Here is a 13,988-nt window from a genome sequence, read left to right on the forward strand (position 1 = left end):
CTGCATACCAAACATGTGACAATAATAAATCAAATCAAATCAGTCAATTTGAAGAATAAGTTTGGCAAATTCTTCTTCAATTCCTCTAGCCTACCATCCCCATCAGGTGTACGCAAACAATTTCTGTTTCATCAGTTACATTTGGACTTGGAGAGCAAGAGAAAAAAATCACCCACATTTTTAATCCCAATTACTACATCGTTGTATGTGAATGTGGAGCTTTGAATAAGGACAGGTTTGGGCTTGGGTTTATTTCTATGCCCTACATGGCCAAATAGCTTAACAACATTCTGTGGTGACTCAACATGAAGAATGGAAACACTTCAGTAGGCATCAGAAAGCAGCTGATCTTCATGGAGTTTTACCTCAATAAAGAGTCAGCATCTCCAGAGAAAAATCAAATTTCTCTAGAGAAATGTTTTCCTTTAAAGAAAAGATACATTTGGCAGTTGTGATGTATATATAAGTGGCTTATTATTATGTTCACTTAGGAGAAGAAGCAGTGGAGGATAGTACTGATTCAAATAAGAGAGATTTGGAGAAATCTCTTTTGATACAGTTCCCAGATGGCCTCATTATGAATGCTTGGCTGAGTTCTAAAAATTTCAAATGGATTAGCTCAGTGGAGATTCTGTTTTGAAACGTGAAAATTGAGTGCTTTCTTTGATTGATCAACATCTTTATGAGGTTATAATAAGTATTTCTTTCTTTGGTTTGTTTTGTCAATGGTGTGTATGTGTACTTGGACAAAATTAAGAGGCATGAAGTTAGAGAAAGCTATTGATACTACGAATGGCTTTGTCTGATTGACACTCTTAAGAGAGTGGTAAGAACATCATTTTTTTCAAAGCAGATTTCTAAATGGACATTTTTTTCCTCAGCATTTCAAGACTTGCCAATGGTTATTATATGGTACATTGGTTACGTCCATAGTGCATACTGGATGAATGGGCATGGAGAGGGCATGCAAGGACCATGGAGGTGGTGTTGAGTAGGCATGGAAGAGTATGGATAATACCTTTTAAGTTCAGCTTTAAAGGATTCCTGCTATCAGACTAAGTTGCATGACTCCTCTGAGGGGCCATAAACCACATATCATCCAAAGGCTGGCCTGGCCTCATGAAAATTGCGAGGCAGAGGATGGTTTGAGATGCCTACCCATGTAATGGAGTCAGTAAGGTTGGAAGTACAGGGTGTGAACTTGATACGTGCACCTTTATCCCACTCTGGTGAAAACTGCCAGTGCCGGGTATAAGGGTATAAATCTCGGAATCGGGTCACACCCACTATTTTTAAATCTTCCCCTCGCTTCCATTCCAACATAGGCCTATACTCTCTGGAATTAAGCCTATACTCTCTGGAATTTAGAAGAATGAGGGGAGATCAAATTGAAGTATTCAAGACGATAACAGATATGGATAGAGTAAATGTGGAATGGATGCTTCCACTTGTGGGACATTCTAGGACGAGAGGTCATAGTCTTAGGATAAGGGGTAGCAAATTTAAAACAGAGTTAAGGAGAAACTACTTCTCCCAAAGGGTTGTGAATCTGCAGAATTCGCTACCCCAAAGTGCAGTGGATGCTGAAACAGTGAGTAAATTTAAGGAGGAGTTAGACAGATTTTTAACTGGTAATGGGTTGAAGGATTATGGGAGAAGGCAGGAAAATGGGGAAGAGGAGCATATCAACCATGATCGAGTGGCGGGGCGGACTCGATGGAGGAACTTCTTCTCCCAGAGGGTGGTGAATCTCTGGAATTCTCTGCCCACTGAGGTGGTGGAGGCTACCTCGCTGAATATGTTTAAAGCGCGGATGGATGGATTCCTGATCGGTAAGGGAATTAAGGGTTATGGGGATCAGGCGGGTAAGTGGTACTGATCCACGTCAGATCAGCCATGATCTTATTGAATGGCGGGGCAGGCTCGAGGGGCTAGATGGCCTACTCCTGCTCCTATTTCTTATGTTCTTATGTTCTTATGATGGGCCGAGTGGCCTAATTCTGCTTCTATATCTTATGAACTTATGAACATGGACAGAGGCATAAAACCCCTCAATAAAATGGAAGAAGTACACCGGTCAATGAATGGATAGGAAAATTAAAGACTTCATCCACTATCAAAATCCACGCTACAGCATCACAACAACCTTTGTTCTATAAAAAGGTTTCATTATACAAACAGATGTGGAGTTGTCGGCAAAAACATTGCATCATTTCCACCTGGCTAGTCTTTCTCTGGCATAGGGGTGCAACAGACATTCAGAATACAGACACAGGATTTCTCACAGAATTTAAGCCATTGTTGTGTTAATTGTCTCTAAACTTAAAACCAATTCTGCTACTTTTAAAGATATCGATTTGAGCAAATTTGCTTTTCCATTGGTCAGTGGATAACAGGCTGACCGTTCACTTCAATGGAAACAAAAATCAGGAGGGATGTAAAAACAAGCTGTCCACTCACTATTATCCGTTTTATACAATCAAAAAATTCAAGAGAGCCCCAGTGACTCATCTGAAAGATGGCGCTTCTGATAATGTAGCATTGCCTCAGTGCTGCGAGTAATGAAGAGTAATTCTAGAGTGAAAAACCACAGTGGCTGAGGATTCTCCCATTAACCGTGGAAGGGAGGAGGTACATAACAATTCACATACTCAGAAGAGCAGAGCTTGTGTGCTGGACGTAGGAGGTAGAGTACATAAACATGGTAGGTAAAGATAGGGTAGATGAGGCCATGGAGGAATAATGAGGGAGTCGCAAACAGGGAAATGTCTTTGGAATAGCTAAAGTTCAGCCAGGCTCTAGTTAGAGTGAAGACAACTCTGCACCAATCAGGAAGAACACTGAAGGTTCTTGTTATTATTCTTTAAGATTAGAGTGTTGCAACAGCACACAAAGAGCTTAAAGCCACTTTATGAAAGAGTGACCTATTGGGCCTTTTCCTGAGAGCTCCTCGTTATTATGGGAAAGATTAAATTTAATGCTGCAAAGCCTATTTCATGCGCTCAAAATGTCAAGGTCTCCACACACAACTTCAACTGCAAATTAGTGGAAGTATAGCACATTCAAACAGAGATTTCTTCACCAGAAGCTGAGATGCTTTCTTTAAAAAAAAAGATGAACTGAAAAGCTTCTAAATTCATATGCCAGTACAATCATTGGTTTCTTTTCAATGGCTTTTCAAGGTTCTGTTTCCCTGTTCAAAGCCAAGATAGGACAGCTAAATGGGGCTTTTCAGACATTTATATTTTATTATCTGCTGGATAGTTCCTTCTGTTGAATCCAAAGTTATTACCAATATTTTCACAGGAGGTCACAGTGTGGCCCTCGGGGAAGCGTTCTGCAGCATAATAAAGTACACTCAGCAAGCAGGTAAAATTAAACAATGTTGGGGTAATTGCAGGGAATGTCGCTGCCCTCTGATGCCCAGTTACTAAAAACATCAATGCAAGGTCTAAATTGCTTTTCTATTTTGTTGAAAAATTAAGGAAGAAAAGTTCACAGGAATCTAGGTAGCAGATTATTACTATATTGTTGTGTATGTCCCACAAAAGGAAGCATCTCTGCACCAGGATAATCATTTCACTGTTCAAGGCTCTAAGATCATAATTTGCAAGCTCTTAATCATTCACGGCATTGAGTTACAGCATGCTCAATGCAGCAAAAGTAAATAGGTATTGAAGAATGTAAATAGCTGTACAAACATAAAAAGATTTATGGCAGGAGGAGGCCATTTGACCCATGTATCCGTGCCCTAACTTTATTCATGGCTCCTTTAATATTCCTTTAACCCTCAGAGGACTCTTTGAATGGTTTATTTTTTTCCCAATGTCAATCGGAGAGATGCCATTTAGCTAGAAGCTATTTTTCTTTAAGCACAGCTGTATTTTAGTGAGTTTGAAGGGGAGTAGTATTAGTGCTGGAGAACGGAACTACTTCAGCACTAAGCTTGTGGCTATCAGGGAAGGCTCTTGGAGTGTATCCCTTGCAGGCTTACACTAGAAGATAGAAAAAAACCTGCTCACATCGCATCTTTCACAACCTCTGGATGCCCCGAAGTGCTTTATAGCCAATGAAATATGGTCACTGTAAAGTAAGAGTAAAGTTTATTAGTCACAAGTGAGGCTTACATTAACACTGCAATGAAGTTACTGTGAAATTCCCCTTGTTGCCACATTCCGGCACCTATTCGGGCAATGCACCCAACCAGCACATCCTGGAGACTGTGGGAGGAAACCGGAGCACCCGGAGGAAACCCACACAGATACGGGGAGAATGTGCAAACTCCACACAGACAGTCATCCAAGCAGGGAATCGAACCCTGGTCCCTGGCGCTGTGAGACAACAGCGCTAACCACTGTGCTACCGTGCCACTGTTATAGGGTAGGAAAGATGGGAGTCAAATGAATGTACAGCACATTCCCACAAACAGTAATGTGGTAATGACCAGATAACCTGTTTCTGAAATGTTGTTTGAGGGATAAATATTGACCAGGACGCTGAAGATAATTCCCCTTCACTTCTTCAAAATAGCTCCCTGGGATTTTTGACTCTCAACTCAGACGGCTAAGGGGGCCTCATTTTAGCAACTTATTTGACAAATGGCAACTCTAACAATGTATGAGAACTCCCTCAGTACTGCACTGAGGTAGTAGCCTAACTGGAACAAACCTTTGGCATAACTCTTAACGAAATGTACACTTGGCTGCATCACATGTGAAGGGGACAGGATTGGGAGAAGGAGTGTGGTTCTGTTTTGCACAGCCAGCAACAATATGAAAGATTTGAAGGTCAGCACTGATTTGATGCATGCTGAAGGAGAGATTGCTCTGCTGTTCTGACTTTGGGGATAGTGGCACTACACCTGCCTTGTTGTTTTTCTCCTGTTTACATCCACTGCTTGCTGCTGTTCACCACGAGACACAAGGCAGGACTGGAGCTGTCAAATCTGGTATCAATTCAGAAGAGCCCCATCCAAAGAAGTAGCATCGTCAGCCAGTCATTTTATATTTCTTAATGCATCAGACGACAGGAGAATTGCAAGCATACCCTTAACTGCGTTTTCATAACATCAAAGCACCTTAAAGCTTTCTCTAATCCGTCCAAACAGCGTGTCTTTACTGCGAACTTCACAAGGGCACTGTCGTACCACACATTCTGCTCGCTTGTGTGAAACAGTCAATTTAGTGCCCAATTAGGAACAGCATTTTGTGGTGTAGGCTAATGTCCAGCCATGGCCAATATGGTTCAAGCACAATTTTACTTAATGACCTTAACAGCTTTCAATGATTGTTAGTTCCCCTCACAGAGGCCATAAGAAACAAATTGATTCAGAGGTTTAACTGCACCGCAGTGATAGGCAGAACACAGTGCTTATTCCAAGCAATGTTCTTACCCACATTTTGTTTTATTATTTCTTGCTGGGATGTGAGCATCGTGGGCAAGGTCAGTGTTTGTTGCCCACTCCTAATTGCCCTTAAGAAGATGGTGGTGAGTTACCTTCTTGAACTGCTGTAGTCCATGTGGTGCAGGTACGCCCAACAGTGCTGTTTGGAAGGGACTCTCAGATTTTTGACCCACTGACAGTGAAGGAACAGCAATATATTTCCAAGTCAGGATGGTGTGTGGTTCTGAAGGGAGTGGATTTGGCGTCAGTTGCTCTTGTCTTTCTATGGGTGGCACAGTGTTTAGCACTGCTGTCTCACAGTGCTAGGGACCCAGGTTCAATTCCTGGCTTGGGTCACTGTGCAGAGTCTGCATGTTCTCCCCATGTCTGCGTAGGTTTCCTCCGGGTGCTCCTCCCACAGACTGCTCATTAGGTGCATTGGCCATGCTAAATTCTCCCTCAGTGTACCCGAACAGGTGCCGAAGTGTGGCAACCAGGGGATTTTCACAATAACTTCATTGCAGTGTTAATGTAAGCCTACTTGTGACACTAATAAATAAACTTTAAATGGTGGCAGCAGTCATATTGTTGAAGGAGCTGCAGTGCATCTTGTAGATGATACATACTGCAGCCACATACACCAGTGATGGAGAGAGGGAATGTGTAAGGTGATGGATGGAATGCTGATCAAGCAAACTGCTTTGTCCTGGATGGTGTCAAGCTTCTTGAGTGTTGTTTAAGCTGCTTTTATCCAGGCAAGTTGAGAGCATTCCATCACAGAATCCAACACAGGAATCGAAACATTAACTCTGTTTCTCTCCTCACAGAGGCTGCCAGATCTGCTGAATTTATCCAGAATTTTCTACTGGCAATTGAGAGTCAGGCCTGTAATTCCCTCCTTCAAACATTCCACCGCTACCTGTTCCTTTAATACGCTTTTCAAGAGTATAGGCTATATAGGCCCCCAAATAGTAATAGAGATGTGGAGGAAGAAATTGCTAAGCAGATTATGGATATGTGTGGGGGTCACAGGGTAGTTGTCATGGGGGACTTTAACTTTCCAAATATTGATTGGAACCTTTGTAGGTCAAATAGTTTGGATGGGGCAGTTTTTGTGCAGTGTGTGCGGGAGGGTTTCCTGACACAATATGTGGATGGGCCGACTAGAGGTGAGGCCACATTGGATTTGGTACTGGGAAATGAACCGGGCCAAGTGTTAGATTTGGTTGTGGGAGAGCAATTTGGAGATAGTGACCACAATTCGGTGTTTTTTGTTATTGCAATGGAGAGGGATAGGGCCGTACGGCAGGGCAAGGTTTACAATTGGGGGAGGGGTAATTATGATGCGATTAGGCAAGAATTAGGGGGCATAAGTTGGGAACAGAAACTGTCAGAGAAAGGAACGAATGAAAAGTGGAACTTTTTCAAGGAACAAATACTGGATGTCCTTGATAGGTATGTTCCTGTCAGGCAGGGAGGAAATGGCCGAGTGAGGGAACCATGGTTCACAAAAGAGGTGGAATGTCTTGTGAAAAGGAAGAGGGAAGCTTATGTAGGGATGAGGAAACAAGGTTCAGATGGCTCGATTGAGGGTTACAAGTTAGCAAGGAATGAGCTGAAAAAGGGGCTTAGGAGAGCTAGGAGGGGACATGAGAAGTCCTTGGCGGGTCGGATCAAGGAAAACCCCAAGGCTTTTTACTCTTATGTGAGGAATAAAAGAATGACCAGGGTGAGGTTAGGGCCGGTCAAGGACAGTAGTGGGAACTTGTGTATGGAGTCAGTAGAGATAGGCGAGGTGATGAATGAATACTTTTCTTCAGTGTTCACCAAGGAGAGGGGCCATGTTTTTGAGGAAGAGAAGGTGTTACAGGCTAATAGGCTGGAGGAAATAGATGTTCGGAGGGAGGATGTCTTGGCAGTTTTGAATAAACTGAAGGTCGATAAGTCCCCTGGGCCTGATGAAATGTATCCTAGGATTCTGTGGGAGGCAAGGGATGAGATTGCAGAGCCTTTGGCGTTGATCTTTGGGTCCTCACTGTCCACGGGGATGGTGCCAGAGGACTGGAGAATGGCGAATGTTGTTCCTCTGTTTAAGAAAGGGAATAGAAATGACCCTGGTAATTATAGACCGGTTAGTCTTACTTCGGTGGTTGGTAAATTGATGGAAAGGGTCCTTAGGGATGGGATTTACGACCATTTAGAAAGATGCGGATTAATCCGAGATAGTCAGCACGGATTCGTGAAGGGCAAGTCGTGCCTCACAAATTTGATAGAATTTTTTGAGGAGGTAACTAAGTGTGTTGATGAAGGTAGGGCAGTTGATGTCATATACATGGATTTTAGTAAGGCGTTTGATAAGGTCCCCCATGGTCGGCTTATGATGAAAGTGAGGAGGTGTGGGATAGAGGGAAAGTTGGCCGATTGGATAGGTAACTGGCTGTCTGACCGAAGACAGAGGGTGGTGGTTGATGGAAAATTTTCGGATTGGAGGCAGGTTGCTAGCGGTGTGCCGCAGGGATCAGTGCTTGGTCCTCTGCTCTTTGTGATTTTTATTAATGACTTAGAGGAGGGGGCTGAAGGGTGGATCAGTAAATTTGCTGATGACACCAAGATTGGTGGAGTAGTGGATGAGGTGGAGGGCTGTTGTAGGCTGCAAAGAGACATAGATAGGATGCAAAGCTGGGCTGAAAAATGGCAAATGGAGTTTAACCCTGATAAATGTGAGGTGATTCATTTTGGTAGGACAAATTTAAATGTGGATTACAGGGTCAAAGGTAGGGTTCTGAAGACTGTGGAGGAACAGAGAGATCTTGGGGTCCATATCCACAGATCTCTAAAGGTTGCCACTCAAGTGGATAGAGCTGTGAAGAAGGCCTATAGTGTGTTAGCTTTTATTAACAGGGGGTTGGAGTTTAAGAGCCGTCGGGTTATGCTGCAACTGTACAGGACCTTGGTGAGACCACATTTGGAATATTGTGTGCAGTTCTGGTCACCTCACTGTAAGAAGGATGTGGAAGCGCTGGAAAGAGTGCAGAGGAGATTTACCAGGATGCTGCCTGGTTTGGAGGGTAGGTCATATGAGGAAAGGTTGAGGGAGCTAGGGCTGTTCTCTCTGGAGCGGAGGAGGCTGAGGGGAGACTTAATAGAGGTGTATAAAATGATGAAGGGGATAGATAGAGTGAACGTTCAAAGACTATTTCCTCGGGTGGATGGAGCTATTACAAGGGGGCATAACTATAGGGTTCGTGGTGGGAGATACAGGACGGATATCAGAGGTAGGTTCTTTACGCAGAGAGTGGTTGGGGTGTGGAATGGACTGCCTGCAGTGATAGTGGAGTCAGACACTTTAGAAACATTTAAGCGGTTATTGGATAGGCACATGGAGCACACCAGGATGATAGGGAATGGGATAGCTTGATCTTGGTTTCAGATAAAGCTCGGCACAACATCGTGGGCCGAAGGGCCTGTTCTGTGCTGTACTGTTCTATGTTCTATGTTCTAAGATCTACCTCTTTGACTAAGCTTTTGGTCACTTCACTTAATACCTTGTGAGGCTTCATATTAAATTTTGTTGGATAATGCTCCTGTGAAACTACTTGGGATGCTTTAACTATATTGGAAGTGCTATAAAAATTGAAGTTATCATACGACTGAATTATCTGGTTAACTGTTCAAAGTTTTAATGCAATTAAACCATTATCTCTTGCAATGTTCCATTGGACAGCAGATCTGAAGTTTAAACAATGTTTTCTCAGATGGGGAAGGGCGAGGCTCTAAAATTTTCAGCTCTTCACCACAAAATAGGCAAGGTAAAGTCGCCACAGTCCCACATGACCATAGGGTGACTGGTGGTGATTTAACCTGAGGAACACCAGACCTCAGGCGAGGGGAATGGTTGGGAAGGCGGGACCTTCATGAATAACCTCAGTCGGTATGGGAATTGAACCCATGCTGTTGGCATTATCGCTCTGCATCACAAAGCAGCCATCCAGCCAACTGAGCTAAACCAAGATATACAACTAGGGACGTGCACTATGGCAATGGGTTCAAATAGCAGTATACCAAAGTTCAGAAATAGGAATTATCAGCAAACGGGAAATCAGAGGGAACTCTTTCATTCAAAGAACACAAGTATTTTGGAATAGATTATTGTGCACGGTCATTGAAGCAAACGGTATAATTAGACTCCAGAGGCATCTAGGTGAGTTTCTGGGGAGAGAAGGGATTGGATGGCCTATTGGGCGGAATTTTCACATCCCGCCCACCATGGGAATCACGGGGATATTATTAAACTAGAAAGAGTGCAGAAATGATTTACTGGGATGAAACTGGGACTTGATGGTTTGAGTTATAAGGAGAGGCTGGATAGACTGGGATTTTTTTCCCTGGAACGTAGGAGGCTTAGGGGTGATCTTATGGAGGTCCATAAAATAGAGGGGCATAGATCAGCTAGATAGTCAACATCTTTTCCCAGAAGTCGGGGAGTCTAAAACTAGAGGGCATAGGTTTAGGGTGAGGGGGAGAGATACAAAAGGTCCAGAGGGGCAATTTTTTCACACAGAGGGTGATGAGTGTCTGGAACAAGCTGCCAGAGGTAGTAATAGAGATGGGTACAATTTTGTCTTTTGAAAAGCGTTTAGATAGTTACAGGGTAAGATGGGTATAGAGGGATATGGGCCAAATACGGCAATTGGGACAACCTAATGGTAAAATTGGACGGCATGGACAGGCTGGGCCAAAGGGGCTGTTTCCATGCTGTTATCCTCCATGACTCCATTGCCAGAACTCTACTGTCTCGCCCGCCACAGAATCGGAGCGGGCAAGGGGCTGACAATGGAAATGTCTGTCGACCTCGAGCAGGAATTTCCGGTCTAGCTCGAGCGTGGCCATAAAATCCTGTCCCATGACTCCAAACGGACCATGCAAAGGTCTGTTGACCACAGGCAGGGTTTTCCGTCCTTGGGGGTGAGTGTAGTCGAAAAATCCCACCCATTGATTATTGATCCAATAGAACATAAGCAACCAACTAACCACAATGCAAGATTAAGAGACGGACAAACCAGGTGGCAAACATATTACAGAAAATGCTGGAAAATCTTAGCACGTCTGGCAGCATCTGTGGGGAGAGAATAGAGCCAACGTTTCGAGTCTGGATGGCCCCTTGTCAGAGCTGGGATTTTCCAGCATTTTCTGTTTTTGATTCAGATTCCAGCATCCACGGTATTTTACTTTCGGCAAACATATTACTTTTCTGTAACATTTGTCCATCCATCCCGGTTTCTGTTTGTCAGACATTGCTCCAGGTGTGAATTAAGGATGATCACACATACCTTGGCAAAAAAAAAATGACTGGCACATTTTTTTTAAAAAACTGTCCAAAAGACACGGGGATTTGAAAATCAAAGCTTTTCTTTGAAAATTTGTGCTCGCATCTGACTGCCTTGGCGAGCCCTGACCACTGCGTATTATTATAATGCTATTAAAATGAAAACTACAGTACAGAAAAACATTACAAGGAGCCCTATTGATTTCCTGTTCAAGAGCATTCTACACATTGCTCATACAAGAAATCAATGATAATCTTGCTGCTTTACACACCCTTTTGCTAATACGGCTTATGCATTAACAGAGGCAACCAATTACAATCAGCAATTCAACGCAGGAATTTAGTCACCCATTAATTTATATATTCTTCCTGACCTTCTGCTCTATAAGTTCCAATTGTTCTTTATAAAAGGCTTCAAGTCGCTGAAGATCTGCCTCCTTCTTTTCCAGTTGGCTGGTCTGGAAGATAAAAGGTAATACATAAAGTTAGAATAAATTTTGTGTAATAACCTCCCCAGCTTCAAACCCAGGCAAAGCAAAGTCTGAATTCCGCTTCTTTTCGTCTTTCTTGTTACTGGGTGGCATGGACAAGTTGGGGTGCTGTTGGGGTACTGGAATTCAACGCCATACACATTAGTTCCATGGGGCGGCACCGTGGTTAGCACTGCTGCCTCAACGATTCCCGGCTTGGGCCACTGTGCAGAGTTCGCACATTCTCCCCGTGTCTGCGTGGGTTTCCTACCGGGTGTTCCGGTTTCCTCCCACTGTCCAAAGACATGCTGGTTAGGTGCATTGGCCCTGCTAAATTCTCCTTCAGTGTACCCGAACAGGCACCAGAGTGTGGCGGCCAGTAACTTTATTGCAGTGTTACTGTAAGCCTACCTGTGACTAAAAATAAATAAACTTTAAACTTTACATCTCCTCCCTTCTTCTGTTGAAGGTCCTGACACCAACTGGAATACAATTACACAGGTGCTTGCATCTTTACCCCAATGGTCATCCTTTATGTTTGAACACGGACAGACTATCTGAATTAAATCACAAATAAAAAGCTGCAGATGCTGGAAATCTGAAATAAAGACAGAAGATGCTGGAGACACTCAGCAGGTCTGGCAGCATCTGTGGAGCGAGAAACAGAGTTAACATTCTAGGTCGATGACCTTTCATCAGAACTTGGAAAAATTAGAAATATGAAAGATTTCATGTAAATTGAAGGAGGAAAGGTCTGTGAGAGGGTGGAAGAGGGGAGAGATTATAAAGTGTTGGTGATGCAGGGCCATAAGGGAGTGGTGATGGGACAGGTAAAGGGACAGGTAAAGAAACAAAAGGTGTACCTACAGGAAGCAAGAATGGCAGAATGAAAAAAAACAAGAGAAAACAGGGCGGCATGGTGGCACAGTGGTTATCACTGCTGCCTCACAGCGCCAGGGTCCCCGGGTTCAATTCTGGCCCCGGGTCACTGTCTGCATGGGTTTTCTCCGGGTGCTCCAGTTTCCTCCCACAGTTCAAAGATATGCATGCAGGTTAGGTGGATTGGCCATACTAAATTGCCCTGGAGTGTCAAGGGGACTAGCTTGGGTAAATGCATGGGGGTTGTGGGGATAGGGTTTGGGTGGGATTATGGTCGGTGCAGACTCGATGGGCCGAATGGCCTCCTTTTGCACTGTAGGGTTCTATGATTCCATGATCTATGAAAACGAGAAAAAAACAGACACAGAGAAAGGAAACAAAATGGGGCCGAGATTACAGTCTGAAATTGAAAGAATATTGGAAATAACTGGCCATCAGCAATAAGCAAGAATCAACTTTCACCAGAGATCCAACACATTGCCCAGGTTATTGGATGTTAATACCAGTTTGAACTCTACCCTCGACCTGGTCCAGGGACACTGAGGCAGATTGTAGGGCTCCATACTGACTTCTAAGCTGAGGAGAGCTAATAGCAAAGACTGGAATTCAACGCCATACATGTTAGCTCCAACCATACAAAGCCCGCACTCTTGAGATTATTGAGGAAGCCAAGAACCCATTTATGCATGGCCTTGATATTTAGCATAGGACCACGGAGGGTTCAATACAGCTGTAATCTGTTCTGGTCTGATCTGCGTCTCCACCAAGGGAAGCTCCCCAGATTTTTCCTTTCTCTTCCTCAGGGGCATGTCAGCTATGTGCAACACCCCCACTGCAATCAGGCTGAGTTGAGCAACTCACCAGAGACAAAGGGACTAAACCTGTAATCTTGCTGATCAGAGCAGTTCAGTACCACACCACGCTATTTACTTTTTCCTACAGTGCAGAAGGAGGCCATTCGGCCCATCGAGTCTACACCGGTCACAATCCCAGCCAGGGTCTTTCCCCAAGACCCCATGCATTTACCCTAGCTAGTCACCCTGACACTAAGGGGCAATTTAGCATGGTCAATCCACCTAACCTGCATGTGGAATGTGGGAGGAAACCGGAGCACCCGGAGGAAATCCACGCAGGCACGGGGAGAACGTGCAGACTCCGCACAGACAGTGACCCAAGCCGGGAATTGAACCCAGGTCCCTAGCGCTGTGAGGCAGCAGTGCTAACCATTGTGCCACCGTGCCACCCGCACATTAGTTCCAACCATACATAGTTATCAGCCCAATTTAATATCAAATTATTTGGAAACAGCTTGACCAATCTCTGAACGCTGCCCCTTTGCAACCCAAATTATGCACCAATGGAACATGCAAGAAAAGTGGGCTGCAAAGCGCTGAATTCCAGTGACATCTAGCACCGTCACAGACAATAGTTACCAATCTTCCACAGTATTTTAGGCTTAAATTGGGGGCTGTCAGTACAGGACATAAAAGTTGAAATTGACTGAAGAGATATAATCCCTCCCACTCCAAAACTTTGCTTTATTTCATTTTGTTGCTCTGCATCAATGTCACTGCAAAGTCATACATGTTATCTACATTGGCTGAAAATAAATTAAAAAATATCAAAATCATGCGGTCGATGTACCTATAATCTGAAGTCATTCATAAGTGAGGAGATGTGTGAATATCACACTAGGATCCATTTTACCACTCAGTTGTGACTTGTGCCTGTCTGGTTTCTGATCTGCTAAAAACCTGCAATAAAAATGTGCAATTGCACGCCCATCACTGCCTAATGTTTCATTAGAAACCTCCATTCGCTAATGCTACACGATTCCCTTTATCAAAACTGTCTCTCTCTAAACAAACTCCACCACCTATGCTGAGGGTCGTTCAAGTGACACATCAGTGTAGCTATAGCAATTTAATTA

At 43.8% G+C, this 13,988-nt stretch overlaps 1 protein-coding gene across 5 annotated transcripts in view; it reads right to left on the bottom strand.

Annotated features, from left to right (window-relative positions):
* LOC144491738 (MICOS complex subunit mic25-like) overlaps positions 1-13,988 on the bottom strand; it is a 438,118-nt gene that overhangs the window by 295,587 nt on the left and 128,543 nt on the right. For all 5 annotated transcript variants that reach the window (XR_013497493.1, XM_078209977.1, XM_078209976.1 and 2 more), the window contains exon 5: positions 11,084-11,167. Coding sequence is in view for 4 of the 5 variants with exons in the window: in XM_078209977.1 (XP_078066103.1) it covers positions 11,084-11,167 (84 nt within the window). In the remaining variant the exon portion in view is untranslated. The remainder of the gene's footprint in view (positions 1-11,083; positions 11,168-13,988) is intronic.

The sequence above is a fragment of the Mustelus asterias genome, chromosome 3 (genome assembly GCF_964213995.1).
Source record: "Mustelus asterias chromosome 3, sMusAst1.hap1.1, whole genome shotgun sequence".
NCBI classification, from domain to species: domain Eukaryota; kingdom Metazoa; phylum Chordata; class Chondrichthyes; order Carcharhiniformes; family Triakidae; genus Mustelus; species Mustelus asterias.